Consider the following 26,151-nt stretch of genomic DNA (forward strand, 5'->3'; position numbering starts at 1 on the left):
TGAGCGATTTGAGCGCAGCTGTGTACGTGTTTTCATTTCGCAATTCATTCAGGCATCGCACCGTTCACTGCAACGATCGGCAGAGCAGCTACGCGTGGCTGTATATACAGGGTGTTCCATGGTTCATGAGCCAAACATTAAAAATATGCAAACGTCACGTATCCGGACAGAACAAAAGTAACATTTGCCGTCGTTTGAAGATACTCAGAATATCTTTTCATTGCGCCTAACTTGGAAATTCGTCCTAATAATAAATTTTTCAAACGTTAAAATTAGATGAAAAGGGTCAATGAGAAAATTGTAGAGCGAAATGAAAAACTCCCGATACACCTTTCTCTTGTTGAATACGTGCTACATAGTTGTTTTTGCGAGCATGAAAGAAGCCCGCAAATGCACGCAAAATTGTAGCGCGACTGGCTGCTCGAGGCACTTTGCGCGTGTTGTGTGCTTTGTGTTTGCCCTAGATTAACCTATTAAAGACCAGCGTGACCACATGGTCACGTTAGTCTGCACATTGGATTTCAATTAATTACGATTAGCAAAACGGCACCAAAATCACCTTTGACATGCCGTTAGACAGATTAGGCTTCCCTTTATAGATACCAAGTGGCAGCAGGTGTCCGTCGTTTTGTGGGAGCCCCTCGCAAGGGCGGGAATAAGTGTTGCTGTGCGAGTAGCGTTGCCATGCATCACTCCAAGGGATAATGTTTTTTTTTCACTACTTGTTTGAGCAATAGTCGGATATCCTTACACTCTAAAAACTAAGGGAGGGCCGGGCACTCTCTTTGAGGGAGTACTCGCTTGTCCCATATTTCACTCTCTTTTCGAGAGTAAAACACCTCCCTCTCAGACAGAGTGCAGCAACTCTCCCGGACAGTGTATTAGTACTCCTCCTAAACAGAGTGATGGAACTCCTGTTAAACAGAGCCCTGGTGCTCCCCCAAAGAGAGTAGCAGTACTCTTATCAAAAAGACTATTAGTACTCCCCCGAAGGGGGTAGCAGAACTTCATGCAGGGTATCAGTACTCCACCAAGAAGAATACTAGTACTCTACCAAAGAGAGTCTGGGTACTCCTCCAGAGTAGTAGGACTCCATCAAAAAGAGTACCGGTACTCTTCCCAGGCAGGGTTTTATTATTCCTCTGAGAGTACTCGTATTCCCCCAAACAGAGTGGTGTTACTCCTCCTACAGAGTTCTGTTAGTCCTCCTAACAGAGTGCTGTTACTCCTCCTAACAGAGTGGTGTCACTCCTCCTAACAGAGTGCTGTTACTCCTCCCAGAATGCCAGTATCTTGTCGCAGCAGTGCACACATTGATTACATTAAAGAGCCCCACTATTTGCATAACCGGCCTAGTTTAACCTTTACAAATGAGTTCCAAGCACACTTGCTTTGGTGGGGTACTTCGCACTACAGTGGTCGAACCGCTACATAAAATAATTTTTTAAAAGGGCAAAATTTTTACTGAGGGCCAAAATTACATTCATGGTGCTAGAAGAGATACGAGATTAAGCAAGATTTTGACACATTTCAACTTTATCTAATAAGTTTCCCTTGAACATTTAAACAAATCAAACACAAGTGATACCAAACAACTGTTTGACTAAAATAACATAATATTTATTTCCACAAATATTTCTTTTATTGCAGAACACAGGAACAAAAATAAATAAATAAATATTTCTGTCATAAGTTTGTCACTCACTGACAATGTGAACCATTCTGAGCCATACGGCACTTAACTAGCTTCCCGCATGACTGATGTTGCTACCTGCACGATGCTAGGTGCAACAGCGGTGGGTTCAAGGCCCATCAGGGCCTCCAACAGAAGACAAGTTCGCCTTCCCTTTGGCGTGTACTGGACATTAAAAGCCCAGAACACTGCCAAAAGCAAGGCAAACCCATCTACCACGTCCACAGCTGTGAGCTGCAATGTCTCAAATGAAACAAGAAGAGCCGAGGACGTCGCCGGGTGCTCTGCAGAGTGTAAAATCTTCGGGTACATGTGGCATTCCCCAGGCACCTGGGCATAAAAGGTGAGAACAGAGGCCAAGATTAAAAGGACAACAATAATTATGTCAAACAACCTGGAAGACGGCTCCAATCCCACCATTAGTCATGCATTTCATTTTATTGAAGAGGCCCAAAACAAAGCGGTACAGAAACCCACCTCCCACAAAGTGCATGCAATGACGCAAAAGATGCTTTGCATTGAAGTACCTCTGCAATGCTTTCATCACAGCAGCCATTTCTTGACTTCCTTTATTCAGAATAGTATTTTCCTGCTTGATTTTCAAAATGCTTTCATGAAAGATAGACAGTTCATAAAAAGTGAACAAACCGCCACCTCATGGGTAACTGACGACAATAATAGTCTCATCCTACTTTAAATATAGTTGAAAATTAATTTCCTGAAAGCGACACCTTCGTCATGTCACTTCCTGGCCCGTCCACATGCTTCTTTAAAACTCTTGAAAATATTTCTCAAAAGTTGTCTGCTAGCTAAGAGCAGTTAAGCAGAATTATGGTCACTAAGGTCAATTATTGCTTAAGCCTTTCTGCCTATGTTCCACATAAACACACTTCTCTGAGAGAAACCATAGCAAGCAGATGCTTTCAAGGCTCACAACAGCAAATTGCAGCTTCTGGCTGGCCCTCTGGACACGACTCAAATTGCAGTCACTGATTTTTGTTATTAGCCTGAGAAACCATTGTCCAAAAATTAACATGCTCTGTTGCTAGCTATTAATGCTCCTCAAAATGTAACAGTGCAAGCAGATGGGATGCAAAAGAACTAGCTAGTGCATGAGTTTATTTTTTAAGACAGGAATTTTTAAACATTGCCTCTGGCACATGGCACAATTTTAATCCTTGAACTGGATTGGTCCCAGAGGTCAGATATATTTGTGCAATAAATCGAAATAAATATGTGACAAATTTACAAAATATCAGCAATTAAGTATTTAACAAATTACTTTGCAGCATATGAATTGCAATTTACAAATTGCAGCCAGTGTGTTTGCAAGGCATATCCACTTGGAACAAATACTAAGGATGGCACCAGTTTTAAGAGGTCTGCTGTCAAACTTGCAGTAAAATTGCAGTAAAATTGTTGTTCCACTATTTTTCCCCAATATTCCGTTTTAAGTATTGAAACATAAAAACAAAAGGCTTATCAATGTATTTTGTCACACACTTTGGCAATAGTTTCTTGAAACTGCTGTAATCCTCAGAATTCCTTAAAAGTGGATATTATTGGTGAACTTGCTGGCTGTAATTTGTAAAGTGCAATATGTGCAGTAATCTATTTAGTAAAAAACCTAATTGGTCTTTTTTTATTTAGTTGATTATGTTTTTCAATCTTTTCTCAAGTAATGTAAGCCCCTTCGAGTAATCCAGCTCAATGTCTACAATTGTCCTATCTGGCACAGGCAATTTTTAATAAAGACACCACAAAATCTAAAAAACACGCCTGGTATTTACTGCTGAATGCAGTAAATACAATGTGCGACAGTGTAATAAATATTACAAAAACAGCATAAAACATCAGAGGAAGCCCCGCAAACAAGTAAAATTAAATATTCAAATAGTTATTCTGTTGTGAAGCTAGAAAAAACGCAACATTAAGCTATGCGTTACAAAAATGCGGCAAGGATGTAATCCTGCTATACATTTTTTGTTGACCATTTTATAGAGGATTGGTCAAAATTTCATGAAACATCCTGTTTGGCCACAAGATTTTGCAGTGAAATTATTAGAACTAGTTTGTCTAAAATTTCTACTAAGGGCATGTGCGTTAGCAGAAAGCAACTTCAATTATTGCAATGCAACATGTGTTCTAAAATCATTATTTAAGGATTTCAACATGATGCAAATGTCAGGCGTGCAACATACTGGAGCTGTTATAGCTTTAATGTCCTCTTTAAGACAGCTGCCATTTAAAATATGTACTGAAAAGAAAATAAACCACCTTAGAATGCTTTTGTGAATGTAGGTTTTGCTTTCTACATTAGTTGGCTCAAATACCATGTAAAAGCATGTTGTAAAAAGCAGTTTTGTTTCTGGCCAAGGTAAAGATAGTACTTTCAAAATAAAAGTTCAAAAAATAATGACATGTAAGGATAGTGACTTCATGGAAATGTGCTTTGTAGAAATAGATCTAGTCAGAACAATGAATGCTGGAGAATACCTACGAGCATATTAAGTTAGACGTGAATGAAGAAATAGCTGAAGTGAGGCTAGACGTCTACAAAAATGTGTGCCTACCAGCTGTGCAATAATGGCACTGGGGTCTTCCTTGGCCAAACGAGGCAGGGACATCAGCACAGATACAGTATAGTAATCTGAAAAAAAAAGAGGGAACATAAAAGCAAGGAAACAAAGCTACAGAAGGCGGGTAAAATTCGTCAAACGAAATGTAATTTTATGGTACAAAGGTATCCGGCATTCAAGACTTGTTTAATTGAGTTCAGCAACTGTTAGGACTGCTCGAATATCACTGGCTTCACCATGCAAATATCTGTGGCCAATTAATGCTGGAGGCATGGTAACAAAGAAGCTCAAGTCCACGGCTGACATTTAATGAGCACGTTAAAGTAGGAAAGTATGAACACCTTGTCAACTTGTTTTTTTTTTATTACCACAGCCACTTAACACACAACACAGAGTCCAATTGCAATGAAATTTCACTTTCCCTTTGGAATGACTAGTAGTATGCACAAACAAAGCACTATGTGGTCTGGGTAGTTAAGATATATGATGCAAATTCACTGTGCAGAAACAAAGACGACAAGAATGTAAATGATAACAAGTGCTGCCCTCGTTAATTTATAATTTTCCTGTACTTGTCTTGTTTCCGCACTACGAATTTGCATCAATGCATCTGGGCTAGTAGTTCTCATTAAGCAAAGCTTCTTTGCCTACTTTCCCAGGTTTGGCATAGCTGCCTGGCTGTTGGGTCGGTTGCTATATCGGCGGGTATATTTGTGGATACAAATACAAAGGTTGTATGAAAGTGCCTGCAAATGGCTTATATAATGCTTGCATGGTGAAAAAGTATGCTGTTTTATCCAACAAGAAACTCGATTCCTACATAAAGCCTGAACATATAATGTCAGCCCACATGTATCCTAAAGAACACCTATCTGTCACGGGAACGGTGAATTATTTGTAACGAATTCTTTAATTTGCATTATTTTCCTTGATTTAGTCAATCTGTATATGCCCATTCTTGGCCAATCCTCCACAATGGGCTCATCTCACTGCAATTCCTACATAAAACTCGCCAAACCACTCTTCATTAGTTAACGAAGCTTCACTTCACATAGATTCCAACATGTGCATTGAATCTGCATAATTTATTTTTTAATGACAAACTGAATAGTCCATAGATAACAGACACTTGGTACTTGATAGAGACAATATAGATGCTGGAACATCATTTCGAACATTTTCATGCACTGTCATACCCAAGTGCCTTGCTGGTTCTCAACATTTCAGGGTTTGGATCCTTTCTGGCAAATGGTAATAGCAGCGTATATTTTTTCAAACTTTTGGTATTAGAAATGTACATTTTTCTGAACTTGTCCTTACATTTCAAAGAAAATTTTTTCACAGATGCTGCTCTATGTGTAGATATCTTTTCTTATGCACTCCACAGTTTTATTGCCACTGGCCTTTAATGGCTTCAAAAATGAAGTTCTGGGGGTCCTACAATGCTTGTATGAGTTAACATTTTCCAAATCATTGACTATCAATAACAGAAGCATAGTTCTGTCCACTTTGTTCAAATACATGTAAAAAATTATATTCTGGGGTTTTATGTGGCATAACTACGTTACAATTATTAGGCATGCTGCAGTGGGTTGGGGGACTCGATTAATTATGACCATACTTAACATGCATACAAATACAAACATGTAAACGTTTTCACATTTCACCCCTATCAAAATGTAGCTGCTGTGACTGTGTTCAAATGCAGGAAACCTGATGTGTTGTTCCTTACTACATCATCATCGAATTATATGCAAACTAAAACTGTTTTGAATTCCACCCACCATCATTGCCTTCCTGAACTTTACTGCACATATCTAAAATGAAGCCCCTGTTCTGTAGAAAATACAGCTGGAGAAAAACAACTACCATATTTAAGTAATTTCATGATCTGGGTTGCATGTGGCATGAACACTTGGCAGTGTTAAGAAGGCTACAAGTGTTGGTAAACACTACTACTGTTGAATCCGTGATTATGTCTAGCATTACACAAGAGTTCTTAGAAGTAGCAGAGCAAAACTGCTAGACTGAAGACTCGCTTATTGCATGCAACACTTTTCCAACAGGTCTGTCAGTACATTAACTGCAGGGTAACACATAGCATAGAATGAAAAGGTGAGAGTGGCTGTGAACTTGTTTGCGTTTCAGCCACTCAACATCAAGGTTATGTGTACAACTTACAAGCGTCGTCCGGGTCTTCTCCCAGTGGGCGTTTTTTCTTGGGTGCCAGTGCCAAGATTCTCTGCCCATATTTCTCCATAAACGCATTTATTCTTTCTTTTGCATTCACACCTGTCAGCCGATGGAACTCGTTCAGCAGCTGCAAAAGTTTTAAAAATATGAACAGCTGCAACACCAGATATACTTAGGACTACAACCATGAATGAACTACACTGTTGCAATTTCTTTTTCAATTTTTTCATAATTACATTGCGCAGCTTCTTGACAGGTATAGAAAGCGTGACAACAGTATTAGCTCAAGAAAATTGATTTAATCTGGAAGATATTAAAGAAAATCAAGGATGGCCCTTTCTTTAAAATTTATTTAAGGTAATACTAATTTACTACCCAGACTCGAGTGCTTCCAGTAGATTTTTCGTGCCAACAAGAGAAAAATTTATGTCATATTTGAGTAATTTTCATGGCAACAGACTGAGAAATTTAGAAAAGTGCTCTTTGTAGGTGAAAAAAATATAGCACTTAGGGTGATATTGTGCAATGTTGCATTCTTGCAATTCTTTTTCGCTGTCATAGCGATGATACGTGGTAATTGGTTAGAATCAATGCCATTGACTTGCTGTTTATCACTAAATATTTTAGAGCAGTAGCCACCACACATCTTTGAAAGCTAACTAAAATGCAGATTTGGCAAAATCTGCAGAATGCTTTTTTAACTGACTGTGTGCTTTTATATTATTTTTATGAAGATACATTTTCTTTTCTGACCAAGATTGCCTTCGTTGTCCTTGGTTACCAAAATATAATTTTTTCGTCTAAATTAAGAACCAGACATGCCCAACCAAACTTATGTTGATGCATGCTCCAGTGGATGCATACAAACTTAGACTTGTTTTCCAACTTCCTTCACCAACCTCTAAAGTTTCAGCCCTCTCAGAGAATAGGCAGAAATTACATCTTCCTTTCCAGGATAGGTTAGGTGCTGTTCCTTACTTGCAACTGTGTCGAGCCTTTATCTATATTCTTTTTGAAAATTTTCCACAAGCAGTCGGAGAAGCCTCCATATTGGCCCAGATGAATAGTGACTCGATCAGGAACTCCCACCTGTCACTAGGCTGCATCACATAAGCTACAATCAATTTTAAAGCTTAGCCCTAAGCTCTATGCAAGTACCCTTCAGCACTAACAAGACACCTGAAGTATAGACTGCTTATGTTTCACCCATTACTATAATACATCAATCCATAGTCTTCACATTAAAAGCTCTTGCTACATACATCATCATCATCATCAGCCTGGTTATGCCCACTATAGGGCAAAGGCCTCTCCCATACTTCTCCAACAACTCCGGTCATGTACTAATCTAGAAGCGTACGGTGAGGGGCTAGTTGGTATGACATTATGAAAACAAAGAGAAAAATGTAATAATTGTGGCCATGTTGTCCCTGCAAACTCTTTAATCTCATCCGCCCACCTAACTTTCTGCCGCCTCCTGCTACGCTTCCCTTCCCTTGGAATCCAGTCCGTAACCCTTAATGACCATCGGTTATCTTGCCTCCTCATTACGTCCTGCCCATGCCCATTTCTTTTTCTTGATTTCAACTAAGATGTCATTAACTCGCATTTGTTCCCTCACCCAATCTGCTCTTTTCTTATCCCTTAACGTTACACCCATCATTCTTCTTTCCATAGCTCGCTGCGTTGTCCTCAATTTAAGCAGAACTCTTTTCGTAAGCCTCCAGGCTTCTGCCCCATAGGTGCGTACTGGTAAGACACAGCTATTATACACTTTTCTCTTGAGGGACAATGGCAACCTGCTGTTCATGATCTGAGAATGCCTGCCAAACACACCCCAACTTATTCTTATTCTTCTGATTACTTCCGTCTCATGATCCGGATCTGCCGTCACTACCTGCCCTAAGTAAATGTACTCCCTTACCACTTCCAGTGCCTCGCTACCTTTTGTAAATTGCTGTTCTCTTCAGAGATTGTTAAACACTACTTTAGTTTTCTGCAGATTAATTTTTAGACCCACTCTTCTGCTTTGCCTCTCCAGGTCAGTGAGCATGCATTGCGATTGGTCCCCTGAGTTACTAAGCAAGGGAATGTCATCAGCGAATCGCAAGTTACTAAGGTATTCTCCATTAACTTTTATCCCCAATTCTTCCCAATCCAGGTCTCTGAATACCTCCTGTAAACACGCTGTGAATAGCATTGGAGAGATCGTATCTCCCTGCCTGACGCCTTTCTTAATAGGCATTTTGTTGCTTTCTTTATGGAGGACTACGGTGGCTGTGGAGCCGCTATAGATATCTTTAGGTATTTTTAGGTATTGCTACATACACTGAACAACAAATATATTGTCTTCCTATCTAGCATTGGTATTTTACCTTCCTAATGACCACAGCAGTAGCACACTGATGGGAGACCAATAACAATGAAGAACTAGGGCCATTCCACAATGACAGCTTTAGAAGGTACGGTAAATGCTTAATCACCTCTCTTTCAAGACTCAATGCTGGGTATATCTGGAGCAAATCTGTGACGGCTGGTTTTTCCACTTCTATGAAAGTCCTACGCTTGCGAAAAGTCTTATGCATAGACTCTCGGATCTTGTCTGCATTCCCACCGGCCACGCGCATCTCCTTCTTCATTATGTCAATATGTGCTTCAGTGCTCTTCTCGTCTTCCCCTTCATTGAAAGCACCGTTCCAGAAAGAAGACTGCAAAGTCAGAAGTAAGTAATAGCACTTGAAGAATCATTCATGTCAAAGTAAGCCAAGTCCTATGCTGCAAAGTAGCAGCAATGTTGTTTTCATAACATCAGTCATTAGCAAATATGATGATATGCAAAACTGCTGGAAATGGCAGCCTAACTTTTTATACGTTAAAATTATGAGCTATAGAAATTGGCATGCTTTTTATATGTGTACTGTATAGCAGCATATATGAATGTTTTCTCTAGCTACTTCGACATTAAATGAAATTAAACTTCAAATCCCTCCTATAAACAATGCCTCTAATTATGAAAAAGACTGATAGTATGGTTCTAGAGAAACTGCAGTCCCTCCGCAACTGAAATACACAGTAGCAAAATCATTCCTTCAGAGGCCCATAAGGTGGAAGGTTCATGAAAGGGAAAATTGTCATCCACCCAGCTGTGGCCCAGCTGTGGCAAATGGCTGAGTGGAAGAGAGTTTTTGTTTTTTGTGAAATTGGCAATAGTGAACAAAAATGACATAGTGGTTTTACGTAAAAAGTTATTTACCCAAGTTTCTAAGCTATCAGTTGTTTTTTTCAGAACTTGAGGATGTGGACTGCTACTGAAAGGGGGTCAGTAATGGGAAACATATTTAGTCCCAGTGCAACATAGCTCCACTACACCTTGTTCATTTTGTGTTGCTCACTGTTGCCTACATTTATGAATGTGTGCAAGTGCATTTTTTAGTGTTTTACATCTGTCTTCTTTCTTTCATTTCTTATCATATATTAAACGTGCAGTAACATGTCAAGCCTTTCACTCAGCTAACCTCTCCAGTTATCATTGAAGCTTCTCTCACCAGCACATAGATATTTCCATACATAATGGTTGACCTATATTGGTTTACCTGCGATACATTCTGGACTGAAAGTCATGTACAATGGGCAGGCTACGTGGTGCAAATGAAATAGGACTATTGTTCGAGGCTAGTATACTGGCTTAAACCAGTGCTAACGTTTTAGGCAGCTTAGCTCAGAAGATACAAAATGCATAATATAGTAAACTTTTTTAAATTTGACCCTAACAAGATGAAATGGGTTGAATTATCTGGCAAGTTGAACTAAATAGGAGGCAGAAGAAAAATCAAAATACACAGCTAATTTCTTTGGCAGTATTTGCCTTAATTACTGGCGCCTGCTCAACTTGGCTGTGAACACTACGTATTTGCTTTTAATAGCATAATATAACACATACTTCTTTTTTAAGCTCAGTACGTGATAATAGCAACATACTGTATACATGTAATGGTACATTATACATTGTGATTTAACTTAAAGACAGCACCAAACTTCTCTATGGCGACGTGAAATGGGGGAAAGAATAATAAATCGCAGTCCACAGTAAAGGTTTAGCACATCTTGTTTTATCCTGATGCTGACCTTTGTCTCTTTTTCATCACAACCTACAGTGCTCATGCCACTTGCATGATAGGCATGCACTGTCAAATGCTAGATGACACTGAGTGTCTGCACAAAGTCAAGGAACAAAAATTATGCCAACAGTCTTACAAGATTAACATACAGCAACAAACTTATATATTGTTACCTTTCTTACATGGACCTTGGCCGTTTTAGTATTGCTGTCTTCCTCGCACGTGCTTGAAGCTTTGCGCCTTTTCACTTTTTCCCGCAGCTCATCCACTTCTTTAATGCCTGCAGGCAATTTCTTGCGCGTGTTTTTTCCTTTGTACCTTAATGCTGTCTGCCATGACATCTGCAGCAATCGCAGTAAGCAACTTGTCAATGCATATCATTATCATCACTGAAAAGCATTCCTGTTATTGAGCAACACGTGAACAAGGTGAATGCAGGAGCCACGTTTCGACAAGTGGACTTGTCTTCTTCAAGGCGACATATGCTTTCCTCGCCACAGTATATATAGGGGGGGGTTCTTCAAAAGGGGAGGGGGTGTGAGGCGGGAGGGCGCGGAAACGAGGGAAAGTGTGTTAGCGTGTCGAATTAGTAAAGGGACACTGTGTACAAGGTCAAAGCCCCCCCTCCCCTCACCCCATTCTGTCAACCCAGGCGCGTTAGCCGGCGTGTCAAGGGCGTCTGACACGCCAGCTGACAAAAAAAAAAAGAGAAAGACAGAAAAAGAAAAAGAGGGGAAGAAAAAGGAAAAAGGGGGGGGATACGCCAAGAAATCAAACTAAGTGTTGTTGCCTATAGCTTGAGGTTTAGCATAGCGAATAGATTCTAAAGCTCCCTTTGAAACGTTTATGCCTATTGGTTGCAATGTTTTGAACTTATGAATAAGGTATGATTCTCTGTAGTTTCTTTCTCGTTCAGAACGGAAATTTGACTAACTTGTAGAGTTTAAGTTCATCAAAGTTATGACCTGGTTGGTTGAAATGCTCGGCGACGGCTTTGGGAAGCTTTTTAGCTGTGTCCGCGCGATGTCCGTTTAATCTGACGTTCATTGATTGTCCTGTTTCCCCGATATATTGTTTCTTACAGAAGGAACATTCAAGCATATAAATCACATCCGAACTTGTGCAAGTGAAGCTAGATTTGACTTCATGTGTATAATTATTTGCGGTGCTTTTAATTTTAATGTCACTTTGAAGGTGCCTGCAGGTTTTGCACCTAGGGCGACAGCATGCTTTTATTACGGGGGAATGCTGCTGGCTGATTTTTGCGTGCACTAACATGTCTTTAAAGTTCTTGTTTCGGCGATAGGTAACCCTGGGTACATCCGGGAACGCTTTTCGCAGACGCTCGTTACTTGATAATATTGGGTGGTATTTTCTTAGGATGTTGTTTATGTTTGGGAGTGCATTAGAATATTTTGTTATAAAGGCCGGCGGTCTGTCAGATTCTAATGTGGGCTGTCTCTTCGCCAATTCCGACTGTCTCTCCAAACTTGACGCGGTATCATAAACTCTATCGAGAGCAACTTGGGGATAGTTCCTTTCGGCTAACGTTGATCTAAGGTCATTTAGGTGGTGGATATAATCGTGGTCTTCGCTACAGATTCTTCTTATACGTTTCGCTTGTCCGACAAAAATTCCTTGCTTGCAATGTCGCGGGTGATGACTGTTGTAGTCTAAATATTGCTGGCTATCTGTAGGCTTCCGGTAAAGTGTCGTTCTCAGTTTTCCGTTTTCTATGTAGACCGTCGTGTCCAGGAAGTTGACCTGACTAGGAGAGTGGTGAGCAGTAAATATAATACTCGGGTAAAAGCGATTGAAATGGCTAATTAAGTCGTTTAAGGCGCTTGTGCCGTGTTCCCATATTATGAATATTAAAAAAAATTAAATTATGGGGTTTTACGTGCCAAAACCACTTTCTGATTATGAGGCACGCCGTAGTGGGGGACTCCGGAAATTTCGACCACCTGGGGTTCTTTAACGCGCACCTAAATCTAAGTACACGGGTGTTTTCGCATTTCGCCCCCATCGAAATGCGGCCGCCGTGGCCGGGGTTCGATCCCGCGACCTCGTGCTCAGCAGCCCAACACCATAGCCACTGAGCAACCACGGCGGGTCATATTATGAATATGTCGTCAATGTAACGAAGATAGGTGTGGGGTTTTAAAGGGTAGGATTTCAGCAGGTCTGCTTCAAGCTGTCCCATGAAAATGTTCGCATACGTGGGAGCGAATGGCGTACCCATGCTAGTGCCGAAAATTTGCAGGTAGTGTATAGAATCGAATTCGAAGTAGTTGAGCGTGAGAACTAACCTAAGGAGCGATAAGTAAACTTCAGGAGCGTGCGCTTGGGGATTGATTGCGAGGGATCTAGAAACGGCTTCAATTCCTTCACTCATGGGAATGTTGGTGTAAAGGGCAGAAACATCCAAAGTGACTAGAATAGCGCGGTCGGAAAGGATTTGGTTGGCGTTGATGCGGTCGATAATTCGAAGGAAGTGCGGCGTGTCTTGAACGAAAGATGGGAGGGTAGTGGGTATGTTTGACAGGTGGTGATTTAAGAATTTAGATAGTGACTCAGTAGGTGTGTTGTTATTAGACACAATAGGCCGACCTGGGATTTCTGCTGTAAATATTTCTTCGACCGGAACTTTATGTATTTTAGGAAGAAGATAAAAACGGCCTGCTGTTTTGTTTTTGGGCATCATGAAGCGATATTCAGATTGCGTGATTAGTTCCCTGGACCGGAGCTCCGCTATTGTGCTTAACACAATATTGCTGTAATCTGAGGTTGGGTTAGAGTCAAGTTTTCTGTAATGGGTGTGGTTGTTCAGTTGTTTAGAGGCCTCATTCTTGTACTTTTCTATAGGCCAGATTACGATACTGCCGCCTTTGTCTGCTGGTTTTATTACAATATCATTCCTTTTCGCAAGTTCTTTAAGGATTTGGTGTTGAGCGGGGGTCAAATTTTTGCGTTTCCGGCAATGCCGCGTTGACTCTAGAATTTCCTTCGATATCAGTTTTAAGTATAAATCGAGGTCTGGGCACTGTTCGTTTTCCGGTGTCCACGTGCTAGGTGGTCTAAGAGAGTCTCTATCTTCTTTTCCTACATCTGGTCTACCGAAAAAGAATTCCTTGATGCGCATGCGTCGTGAAAACTCTGTTATATCTTTGTGGAGTTCGTATTCGTTTACTGCGTTGTTCGTCGGACAAAACGTTAGGCCACGTTTCAGGAGATCAACTTCTTCGGGGCTTAGACTCTGGGATATGTCTACTACATTGCTGCAGTGCTCTGGATGCTCGCCTGTAGGAGTGTCGGTGGAGCTACGTGCTGCAGGGGTTACATTAGTTTCTTTGGGTGGATCTGCAGCTCTAATATCTTTTCGCTGGTATTTATCTATTAATTTTTCCTCCTTAGTTTGGACGAATTGATTAAGTTCTCTTCTTTCCGTTTCAGTTAACTTTATGCTGTCTAGTTGATCAGAGGTTATCCTAAGTTGTTCTTTGCAGTGTTCTTCGAGAATGTCGATAAGGGAGAGCGATGCATTTTCTAGGACAGCATTCCACTTTAATAATAGCCTGGAGGGTAAAGAACCAAGGGCGCATCTAACCCTAATTCCGAGACCTTTTGGTATTTTCCTCTGTTTGATGCAGCTAGTGTAAGTTTTTAGGTGAAATGTGTAATTTGTTTGTTTGGCGACGAGTTTGCGGGATTGGAGGAAAGGGCGAGATTTGTTGTTGGGTGTGCTATCCCTAGAGCGTGGTAGTCATTTCTGTTTGGTTCGCGCAGACCTCCGGGGCGAAAAATCTTCGGGTGGTGTCTTTTTACGCTTAATTTTCTTGTCGAGGCCTGCACCGATGTCTGTCTGCGTATCGGTTTGCTTGTTAGTGTATGTAGCTGTTTGCGTGAAGGCTTCGCGGGTGGTTGTGGGCTTCCGTATGCGCGGATGTTGTAAGGGTGGTGTTGGTTCCACGTCCACAGTTTGTGTAGATGCTTCTTGGGTTCTAGCTTCGGTGGAACGTGTGTGCGAGCTGGTGTTGAAAATTTCAGGCACGTGTTCCTGTGTTGAAGCTAACTGGGACGCGGGATCTATTGGTGTTGTAGGTTGTGTCGATTTAAAAGAGTTCCTGAGCCTGTAGTTGATGTTGTTAGCCATTACCTTGACGCCAAAAAAAGTGGGGTGAAGTCCGTCCCGGGCGAGCAGAATGTCGGGGTCCTGGTGTATTTCAGCGTGGTGGATGACATCGACGTTTTCGTGTTGGTTTCCAATGTCAAGAAGAAAATCATTGAGCTTACGTGTCCCTAGTTTGTGAGCTAGGAGTGTCGCTGATTGTTGAATAAGTGGCCTGTGTTTGTTTGCGATCCTGGGAAGTACTGTTGTCAAGGTTATTTCTGCGTTTGGTCTGTTGGTGTGCAAATCGTTTATGAGCGTTTTCATGGCCTCAACTGTGTTGTCACCGGTGTCGTGGTTAAGGTCATTAGTCCCGCAGTGAATGAAGAAATGTGTGATGTGCTGCAGCAATGAGGTCACGGATGGTGTGTGTTGTGGCGCCGCTCTTAAAGCTAATGTATGGTGAGTGTTGGCCTGGTGGGAAGTGTTCGTGTATGTACTTGTAGTGACTGTCTCCAATTAGTGCTACGTGTGAAAAGGAAAGCAGAGGGCGCTCACCTTGTTCCTTCATCTTCCGTCGGTAGAAATCCAGAGAAAAGACGGGGAATCCGGGAGATGGCAATTCAAGGCGATGAGCAAAACGTGAACAAGGTGAATGCAGGAGCCAGCTGGAGAATGCAGCTGTTATTTGTGATATTCAGTAATAGTGCAAGTAATTTTAGGCCAACAAACTTGACACATCGATGGACAGCAATTGCTCGCAAGTGTTGATGCTTGAGCGGGTTGCTAACGGTTCATTTTAATAGTGTTAAGAAGGAACATGCAGATAGTATGAGTGCGACCCATCTTACTTCTTTAGTATGTTTGTACTGCCAATACCACTTATTTGATTGCTAGCCAGCTTAAATTACTCCTGGTCAGGGCATGCCTATACCAAAAATCTTCAAGTCATTTATTAATTCAAATCTGGTAGCATTGTTCTAACAATAAAATCAACATATACGATAGTAGGATTCGAGAAGAATGACCTTTGCGCATCAAATCAAATATATGTTTCTTTTTTTTTTAAGAAATTGAAATATAAAGTTATTGAGTTTGTCCGATATAAATAGTGAGACTTATTTACATTATTCCATACATGCATGTAATGCTGTTTGCAACTGGAACTACGATTAACCTAGGAGCCTGTAAATAAAAAATGAATGCTTTTAGATATCTGGAGCACCATGACAACGAAACAAGGGAACAACGCATCGCCGGATGCATGTGAAGTGTTGTCTTCACTGAAAATGTGATACAGCAGTATTGCACATTGATTTAAAGTAATTCAAATATGATAAGATCAGTTAACAAGTAAATTTCTTAAAGTCAAAACAAATTCATATGTAGCCTGTACATCATGGAATGACTGGAACTTATTGAGAACTTATCTGCTCTCGTCCATGTGCCTAGGAACTGGTGCTTTTGCCCTTGAACCACAGTTCCCTTGTGGCAACATTATTCGGAACAGTCCTCACTTGCACCAACCTCTCTCACTCAAGACTAACAGTAATTGCCTGTGTTCAAACAAACAAATATTGAATAGCTTTAAATAGTGGATACTAGAACTGAATGCAAATTTAATACAGATAACTATTACTTGTATTCAGAAAGTTGAGCATTTGTGCACTTTTAATTATTAGTACTTGATTCCTGATGCCCACAAGAAAAACAAATTATCTCTAGCACTACTGAAGAGGTTTTGAGAATCTTGCACATTGTTGTTTAAACACCCAATATACTATAAACCTCCCTTTTCTATAAAATCTACAACATACTACAGAGAACAATGTTTAGTTTACGCAAGGCAACTAGTTGCTACCTTATATAGTAGACTGCACTCTTTCTGCTTTTCTGTATGCCATCGACTTTTTATGCACAAAGTGTGTACTAAAACACCAATTCATCTTCTTAGCAATAAGGCTTTATGGTAGTTTCATCATTTATATCCTTCTTAAGCACATCTGTTCATTTAAGGCTATTTACGAGCAAATATCATAGACAAAGAATCAATACGAACATGTCCATCACCAAAGCCATCTCTTAGCTGAGGATAGCCCTGAACAAGCTCCCTCGCAGCTGTATCATACAGACGGCCAGGGTACCTGAAAATCGGTAAAATACCGTAAATTAAATTTTGTGGTTTCACATGCCAAAATGACGATATGATTACTAGGCACACCGTACTGGAGGACTCCAAATTAATTTTGACCAACTGGGGATCTCTAGCGTTTGGCTCCTTTAGAGAAGAATGTATTCCACGTTTACTGATAAATTAGCTAGACCCTAGCTAACAGTGTCAAAATTTACGATGTTATGGCAAGCTGGTGCGCGAACTTCAAGGCAACGTCACCACCTATTTTTTCTTTGTGCACATTTTTTGGTGCAGAAACTCTTCTTGGAGCAAGAGTGGCATTTTCGGCATTGTCTAAGAATGAAATTTTGTGAATAAATACAGATAAAATCTTTTTTCTCTTTAGTGTCTCTCTAAATGAATAACGCAGTGCTTGCCAGCTTTAGGCATTCATCCCAGTGCTGTGATGCTTCACATGAACAAGCACAACAAAAGTGTTGAAACAGCCACACTAATTAACCACGTGTTCAATACTAGAAGTACTTAAAATGCCTGTAGTGGCTTGCTTGTGAGCAACCAAAGAAAAGGACCATCCAGTGGTAAAGATTGGCACAGGTGACATTGTATCATCATGCACATAGGATTGTAACAGACGTTTGTATATCATTACAATCATTACACTTTCCAAATAGTTCGTTTCGCTGTAGTAGCTTGAAATTCACTGCAAGACAAGAGAGCTTTGCTGCTTTACATCGGTATAGGCTGTTAAGTTGTTGTCGATTTCAGGAAAGGCTTCTTTCTTGGAATCTGTCTCATCCTGCTGCATGCAAAAAGCTCTTTTTTTACCACAACCAGACCCAGCCGCTTCCTTGTGTTTTTTAAATGTTGCGCCATGCCCACTGTTGCTGGTAGTTTCAGCAGCCAAAATCGTTCTCCGTTTACTGCCTCCATGGTGCTGCCACCGCGTAGCTCAGTAACAGCGAAATGAGATGATATAGTCAGCTTGTTATGTGGTATGCAGACCTCAGCAAATGTTTCGGCACGGCGGCATGAGCATTTGTAGTTTTGAGTTTTTATAGTCATTACATCGTCAGATGACAATAGGTTCCTACTGCTTTGCACCACCTTTCAAAATCAAAACTATAACAGGGAAAAACATGAAAAGTTTTGGTATCAGTATATAATATGCTACTGATATTATGCATTTTAAAATATAAAAAAATTCACTGCAACTCAGCCTAGTTGGAATTGATTCTAGAAACCTTGCGCTAAACAAACGGTAACAGAGAAAGAAGGCACGAGGACGAGCGCTTTCCTTCTGTCTTCTTTCTGTGTCGTTTGTTTAGCACACAGTTTCAATAGGAAAAAAGAAACTTGAAATATATGCCGGATTTCCTGGTAGTCTCAAACTAAGCTGTTAGCTCTGCTTGCCTGTCGCAAGTCATACTGGGTGTGGTAGTAGATGAAAAGCCGCTATAAATGCTAGCCAAGTATAGCATATGCTAACTACTACTTGGACCCAGTTTTAACAGTGTAACTATGATATGGGCCAAATGTTCTGTACAAAGTGGCAGCTCCATAGCCAAAATTCTTGATTACTGGGTATGGGGCTATTTTTGCAAATATCACAACTTGTTTTGAAAAGTGCAGTCTGCTAAACATAAAGCAATTCTTTGTCCTCTGGCCAATGTAGTCTTTAAGGCATCTGAAAGCTACAACAAATATCAGAAATAAATGTGCTATTAATGACAGCGACTGCCTGACTATAAATGGGATCTGCAAACAATGTTCAGATGAGCAACTACACCTTAAACATCCTTAAAGAGCACCGACACAAACATTTGTCTCCCTTTCCTTCCTTATTCGACAACCGCGGACTCTATAATAACTGCATGAGGCTTCAACTCCACGAATATGCAACCAATCATGAAATATGGCATCACTTGATGTCAAAAGTTGAGAAAGCAACCAACTTTCTTGGCGTAAGGTTCGCTTGCAAAGGCTTTTCCGTATGGCAAAAAAAAAATGGGGGCTGTGGTGTGGAGGTGGGGAGTACATGGTGTCACTGATGCTTAGGTTGGCATAGTAGATGAAGCCACATCGTGATTATCTTGCCAAAAGTATAACATAGGAGGAAAGCTTAAAGAGGACAAAGGTCTTGTGACAGATTCAACAGTGATAAACCAAGCTAATTATCTCATGTTGAATGTAGAGAAGAACAAAGCAAAAGAGGAGAGGATGGTTTATGCAGCATGCATCCAGCTTTCAGCGACATGGGCATTCTTAGACTAAGCTGAACTAGGACTACTGGTTGGCTACTACTGCACTATTGGGCGAGGCTGACTGGCATGTGCACCAGTGGTCTGTGATACCGTGTGACCACTACCTCTGATTTTTGTGGCATGAAGAGCTACCCCTGCAAACTAACCCTACACCAAGAAGCCACGCTACATCTGGTGTGCGTTTTGAACTAGCCACACTTAAAGAGGGCATACGTTCAAAGAATTCTGGCATGACACTGTAATTACAGTGAGCAGCTATCTAATAATAAAACAAAGTAATGCGAAATCTGTCAGTACTCAAGTGTTTTATCACACATCAGTTCCTCCTGAAAAAAGTCGCCACTCCTTTTGAAAGCTGCACAATCAATAACTACACAATGGCTTCATACTAAATTTTCTGCAGGGGACGTATTCTGCGACAATCCACTTCAATGATACTATCACCTTGGCCATCAGGTGCACACTGATTGGTTGGTTGAGCACTACATAATTCGATTTTGCTCAATCAGCCAATCAGCATATGCCTGATGGCCAAGGCGATAGTATCGCTGAAGTGGATTGTTGTAGAATGTGTTCCGAAGTCTCCTTGCCATTTTTATCACTTACAAAAACAAGGAGGAGCCGCAGGCTGTTGATACCACTTATATAGACAAAATATGTAAAGTGAATTCTAGAACACTAGCGAAATCACTAAATAGGAGGCTTCCGTTTGTTTTATTTCTATTTGTGGCACTCCAGTGTGACCGTCTGCATACATCAGGCAAGCATGTGACAGTTTATTAAGTAGCTGTGCTGTTGCATCGAAATCAACATGACATGGTGATTGTTTGCAATGCATTTGTTGAAATTTCAGCAAGCGCTGTCTGACGAGTAGGATAACGCTCACATGCTTGGCTCAGTGAATGCCTGTATACTGGTTCATATTTATTTCCTGAATCATGGTATGAACACGTTTACCTGAACAGAACCTAACTTCAACAATTCACATCTCTGAGAAGCAGACTGCAAGGAAAGTATGAGTAGGTCAAACTAGGCGTGCAAATAAATGAAACTCTAGATGAAGTAAAAGACTTACAATGTGTACTGAGAGAGTTCAAACCATAACCAATCAGCTATTCTTCGTCGGAGATTCTCTGGGACCTCTGTCTGTCTGCAGCAGCACAGACGAGCATCTATATCAATGGGTGTCTTTGGAAAGGAAAACTGCAGCCTTCCTTTTGCACTGTTGCATTGTGAGCTGGAGATCACAGTGGTCACCTCATTGCATGAGATAGCATCACTACTGAGCGAGGAATTCCTAAAGTGAGCGCAACACAAAAGAAAAGCATTAAGTCCAATTATTACATGCCTGTCACACAGCATTACTCAATACACATAATACAACAGCAATGCTGTAGCACCCTCGCATTTGTGTAGTCAATCAGCAGTTCAGCAGCAGCCAAAATGGACAGTCCACTAGGTGGAAACTAACAGAAAATGCACCCCTGATTATGGAACAATAGATGTCACATGTATAAACCATTTAGACATTCAACAGATATATCAAGTAAGGACTTGTAACTGGACAATGCCCAACGACAATCAAGCCTGCGTGACACTGCACTCCCTGTGGGAGCACACGAAGTTGGGATCAACCATTATTTGTGATGTTCCCCCTTTACTCCTATTCACCCCACTCCGCATGTGGGCCTTCAAGCCAGCCCTTTCTATGTAAATATTTATCACTCATCTGCAGTAAACTGAAGTGCATAACATGCCCATTTGCAAAGGTGTTCAAACATCAGTGGGTGCAACACCCATTAGCAGGCATCGTTTGGCAAAGGTAACAAAGCAATGATAATAGCAGTATTTTCTTTTTCTGGTGTAAGTAATGCACAGCCAATGTTAGCATGCTTCATTTTTTATGTTATAGAACACATTGTGCACTCAGCTAGTTGTGAACATGGCGAAAAAGGTATGTACAAAGGACACATGCATTAATGAGAAAGCAATGAAAGACAACATGCATTCCCTAAATTTGTGTAGTAGATATCAAAATGTGGAGATTTTTAAGTTACTCAAATGCTAAGCAAATAAAGCACTAGTTGACTGAATCATAGGATGAAAATCATGCATGCTGACTTACAGGCTTACGGCTTCCTCTGATGATCCGTCAGCAATTATGCATACATCAAGAACCCTAATGATGCAGTTGTCTTCTAGTGTGGTGTTCTCATCCACATTTACAAATGTGTTGAAAGTTTTGTGATGCACCTGAAATGCCGCAAAAGGAACTTAACATTCCTACACCACAGCCTAAATTATGCTGCAACTGAAAACCACATGCGAATATGGGTACATATATACCAGCTGCTGCGCAGAAGCAATCTATGAAGAGCATCTTGAATTTCAGGCATTCTCACATACACTTGCAACTGCAGCTCATAAAGGCTTTTTATTATCTTATGCTGTACGAATTTTGTCAAAATTTTCTTGATTCGATAATATTCATTTGTGACCACTTAATTGTGGTCCACAGCCTAGCTGGCAATGTGAGCCAGGCAGTACAGAATACGTAGAAGTACTGTTACAAAAACTGGACCCTCCACTCTGTAGACGAAGCGTGTTATGCTAAAATAAGTGTGACAGTAGTACAGCTAGAACACAACATGCGTGCAAGCGTGCTTCAGTTTTAACACACTAGTTTCTGCGAGCAGAAAAGGTCTAGAAGTTAATGACCACAAACCCCTTCACAATTGAAGTACAAGCATGGGTATGCCAGGAAAATTGCAGTAACGATATGCGTTTAAAGGTAACTGAAACAGGACTGTGCCAAAACATTTGCAGTTGACTAGTAGCTACATATAAATTACGCATACACAGACGCTTTTGCGTGCGAGTCCCAGTAAAAAAAAAAAAAAAAAATGAGCCCAGTTGGATTTTTCAATGGGACCCAACTTGTTCCAAATGCACATAGGAGGCCCAAGTTCCAATTGGGCATCATGAGAAATACAGTTGGTTCCAACTGGACATCACTGAAGCTTGGTATGCCAGCTGGTCCCAATTCAAAGTGACTATATGAATAATCTTGTCAAACAATACATATAGTTGATAACAACGATAGCGCAATTACAATCCAAGTTTTCAAGTAAAAGATTTGTGTTTTGCGATAAATGGAGAAAACCGTCATATATCTGCAAAGTTACAAATCTTTCTTGAAATTCTACCATTTTCCCATAAACCACTGGCAACACTTGGTGAACCAAATTTTGCTTAAGTATATAGCACCTGACATGTGCCTCTCATTGAATTGGTGAATGGTGGGTATGTCAATGAAGTGAATTGCCGTAGTTTTCATGCATGAGTACACTTCTTGACAGGAGTTTAGAACCGAGGTTGAACAGCGCGAATAAAACAAGGACACGAAAAACTAATGCCACAGATAACCACCACAAATTGTGTTCAATATATTGGACTTGTTTAATTTTTCTAATGGGCGTCCCAAAACAAAATTGGAAATATTCAATTCGTTCCAATTGGACATTTCCAACTGGTTTAATTAATTTTTTTACTGGGGTATGACGCTTTAGAAAAAAAAACGAACTATACGAGTAAAATTTCCCTGGACAGTCTTCATTCAATATCGCATCGCAACAAAGAAATCCCACACTTCATCTGCTTTAAACGACAGCACGTACGGACATCGGTGAAAGTACGCGAAAGAAAGCATGTATTAGCCGAAGCACGTCTGCCCGTGTGATAAAGAAACTTACCTGCAGGATAGCGTCGTGTTCAACAAACTGCAGCGATGAGTGTACTGCCATTGCATCCTTTAGGTCTTCCAGTTTGTGGTCGCCAGACACGGTGAGCACGTAGCTCGACGGCCCACGATTAATTAGGCACGTTATGTCCATTGCACCAAAATTAAGCGGGAACTCGGCAACCACGACAGTTCAAGCCGGCGCGTCAAGTTGGCGGGAGAAACTGAACCTACAGAGCCCAAAACCTAAAACGCCGCGGGCCATGCCGCGGATCGCTCTCTCGCTGAACAATTTGTAACAAAATATGCTTAATTCACAAATATTTAGCGCATTGTAAACCACCAACGAGAGGTTTCCTATATGTTTGAATTTCATTTAATACATCCACTGCCTTATACTCGACAGCAGCTCATCGTGCGGGCTTGCCACCTAAAAGGTGAAGCCCCGCGAAGTACAAGTAAGTAGCAGAAGAGTAACACAAATAAATAGCCTCTTTATTGAAAAGGGTGGCTCTTTGGCCTACGTTGGGCAGGTGGGTGGAGGTGATTAATTATGTATGGAAATTGGTGGTAACGAAGGGTCGGTCAGTCAGCTGTTTATTCATTTATAACCCGTAGCCCAGAAACCGAAACCGAAATCGCTCGATATAATAATGCTATTATTAAATTATTTATCGGGTATATAGGAATCCCGCAGTGTGTATCGTGCTTCCTGAATCATACGCAACGCTTGAATCGAAGAACGCATGAACGAAAATTTTCATGTCTCCACCCCTTTAAGCAGAGGCACCTGCTTACATAGGCCTCAAAGCCATCCTTGTGATTCAATCCATTACAACTCATTCGCTCTTTTCTGACAATTTGCTGTGCGGCACAATGTCTGGCCGTCCGCCGCTGTTTCATCGTTGTTCAAAGTGTGCTTTTTTTTCTAGCAAGTACCTACTTCTTTTGACTCATATTCGTGATGCGCACAGCTGGGAACCCAACTTTCGCATAGCGTGCGGAATTTACGGGTGCCCGAAAAGGTACAGCCTTGTTGACTCTCTAAGAAAGCACGTGTACCGCTGTCACAGAAGCTACGTCGATGTCAGTGGCGCGCAGCACGACTCGCGCAGTGCCGACTGTCCGCACGGAAACGTTGTCATTGGTGACACAACCGCAGTGCAGCTTCCCAAACTTTCGGATGATGCCCATGGCCGCAATGTTTCTGATATATTGCATGACATGTCATCGATGGACGTAGAATGTACGAACGCGGGTACACTTGACACATTTGAGAGTCCGCCTCAACAAAGCGCAGAAGCGTCGGCTTCAGAATTTGTTGCAAACATGCAAAAGAAGGTGTGCTTATTCTTTTTTAAGCTAACCGAAGACCACAAAATCACGCATTCGGCAGCAGAAGACGTTTTTAGCGACTTCGAAGGTCTGTTGCAAGAAACACTTCAAGGGTTTTTTAGCATGGTGCGAAACCATGCTCCACTGAGTTCTGCTTTGAACGAGAAGCTAGAGCGCGTTCTAAACTCCGTCTCTGAAATATTTTCGCTCTCACGATCCAGATTCTCCCGTGAAGTGTTTGCTAGGCAGCACTTGCCATACACAGCGCCACAAGAGCACAAGTTCAGTCCACAATGCCCAGAGACGTTTCAGTGTGTGCCCATACCAGCAGTGCTTAAGAATGTGCTTGAAGTCCCACATATTACTGACATGGTTTTCAGCCCTACACCTGCTCAGCAAGGCCACCTGCCAAATGCAACAATCTTGACAGACTTCAGGGATGGAACCATTTACAAGAACTTGATGAATATTATTGGGCCATCAGAGATCAACACAATCTTCTTGCTTTTGTATGCCGACGAAGTTGAAATATGCAATCCACTTGGTGCAAAGAGAGACACACACAAGCTTTTTCTTGTTTATTTTTCTATTTTAAACATCCATGCTGCTCATCGCTCTCAACTCAAAGCCATCCACCTTGCACTTGTTGCACGACACGAACATGTAACCAGGCACGGGCATCAGAAAGTTTTCATGCCTATTGTGGAAGACTTGCTTCAGCTCAAGAATGAAGGCCTCACGTTGCAGACAGAAAGAGGTATCATCCAAGCTAAAGCTCTTGTGTTGGCATTTTGTGGAGACAATTTGTCCATGCACAGTATTGGTGGATTTAACACCTCATTTGCCAAAGGCAGAATATGCCGTTTCTGCATGGCACATTCTGACAACATCAAAAGTCTGACCAATGAATCTAAGTGTGTTCTTCGGAAGGACCACACTCATGCAGACCAACTTTCTTCCATTGCTATTAATGAAGACGTGAGGCGTGTTTACGGTGTCAGCAAGCCTTCGCCACTGTTGTCTTTAGAGTACTTTTCTGTGTGCACACAGCTGCTACCTGATGTGATGCACGATATCTTTGAAGGAACAGTTTCACATGTCCTGCGCAATGTTCTCAATGGACTTGTGAGTGATTCTGTGCTATCTGTAGCAGACCTCGATAGGATCAGCACATTTTGCTATGGCTATTATGACAGAAAGAACCGCCCTGAACAGGTCACACAGTCTTTTGTGTGTCAAAAAGGAGGCTTGAAAGGTTCAGCTTCACAGAAATGGTGTCTGTTAAGGCTACTGCCCCTCATATTTTTCTCCAGCATACCCGAAGGAAACCATCACTGGGAAATATATCTTGAATTTAGAGAGATAGCTGATATGGTGCTAGCTGAAGAGGTTCCTCTTGCATGGGTTCCTTACCTTCAGCACAAGATAGAACAGTTCCTGCAGAACTACATGGGCAGATACCCTGCCTCAGGCATAACACCAAAGATGCATTATCTGGTACACTACCCCAGAATAATGAGTCAGCTTGGGCCGCTTACACAGTATTGGTGCATGCGCTTTGAAGCCAAGCATCAGTACTTCAAGAGATTGTCTTCTCGCACTATGAACTTTCGCAATATTTGCAAGACAATGGCCAGCCGGCACCAATTGCTTCAGGGCTATCAACTCCATGGCCTGGGCACTAGCAACGTGTCATGCAATGGAGCATAGAAGGCCAACCACAATGACCTCCCTGCTGTGCTACAAAACAGAGTGACGGACATGGAAAACATCTGGAAAGTGAAGTCCATCACTTGGTGCCATTCAGTGTACAGGACGAACGATGTTCTGATTATGGAAAAAGGAGAACATCCCAAGTTTGCCCTTGTGGACTCTATATACATGAGAGAACAAACTGTTTTTTTGGTGATGGTGCCACTTCAAGTCGAGCATTTCAGACGACACCGCTTCTCTTATCTAGTCTCGAAATCTGGGGAGCTGTACATATGTCA

The 26,151-nt window shown here is 41.3% G+C and overlaps 2 protein-coding genes and 1 long non-coding RNA gene across 3 annotated transcripts; 1 reads left to right on the forward strand and 2 right to left on the reverse strand.

Moving 5' to 3' along the window:
- Positions 1 to 1,738: 1,738 nt before the first annotated feature.
- Positions 1,739 to 18,249, reverse strand: LOC129385896 (uncharacterized). The gene is made up of 7 exons (XM_072289446.1): positions 18,236 to 18,249; positions 16,751 to 16,835; positions 10,757 to 10,924; positions 8,949 to 9,173; positions 6,454 to 6,592; positions 4,212 to 4,343; positions 1,739 to 1,977 (listed from the first exon to the last, which is right to left on the reverse strand). The coding sequence occupies exons 1-7, from the start codon at positions 18,247 to 18,249 to the stop codon at positions 1,739 to 1,741; spliced, it is 1,002 nt and encodes a 333-aa protein (XP_072145547.1).
- Positions 18,250 to 20,182: 1,933 nt separating this feature from the next.
- Positions 20,183 to 23,213, reverse strand: LOC140219242 (uncharacterized). Its single transcript, XR_011895378.1, has 3 exons — positions 22,839 to 23,213; positions 21,212 to 21,339; positions 20,183 to 20,383 (listed from the first exon to the last, which is right to left on the reverse strand). It is a non-coding gene; the product is annotated as an uncharacterized lncRNA (long non-coding RNA).
- Positions 23,214 to 24,283: 1,070 nt separating this feature from the next.
- On the forward strand, positions 24,284 to 25,870 carry LOC126535415 (uncharacterized). Its single transcript, XM_050182297.1, has one exon. It carries the CDS (start codon positions 24,284 to 24,286, stop codon positions 25,868 to 25,870), a length of 1,587 nt encoding a protein of 528 aa, XP_050038254.1.
- The last annotated feature ends 281 nt before the right edge of the window (positions 25,871 to 26,151 follow it).

Source organism: Dermacentor andersoni, chromosome 7, assembly GCF_023375885.2.
Source record: "Dermacentor andersoni chromosome 7, qqDerAnde1_hic_scaffold, whole genome shotgun sequence".
Classification (NCBI taxonomy): Eukaryota; Metazoa; Arthropoda; class Arachnida; order Ixodida; family Ixodidae; genus Dermacentor; species Dermacentor andersoni.

Excerpts from the sequence above, each read along its gene's own strand:
- LOC129385896 (XM_072289446.1), bottom strand. Across the intron at positions 9,174-10,756 it reads CCAAGGTCCATGTAAGAAAG|TCTTCTTTCTGGAACGGTGC; the intron begins GTAACAATATAT and ends CTGACTTTGCAG. Across the intron at positions 1,978-4,211 it reads TCAGCTATTTCTTCATTCAC|AGCACCCGGCGACGTCCTCG; the intron begins GTCTAACTTAAT and ends TACACTCTGCAG.
- LOC126535415 (XM_050182297.1), top strand. The coding sequence starts at position 24,284 with ATGGTGCGAAACCATGCTCCACTGAGTTCTGCTTTGAACGAGAAGCTA.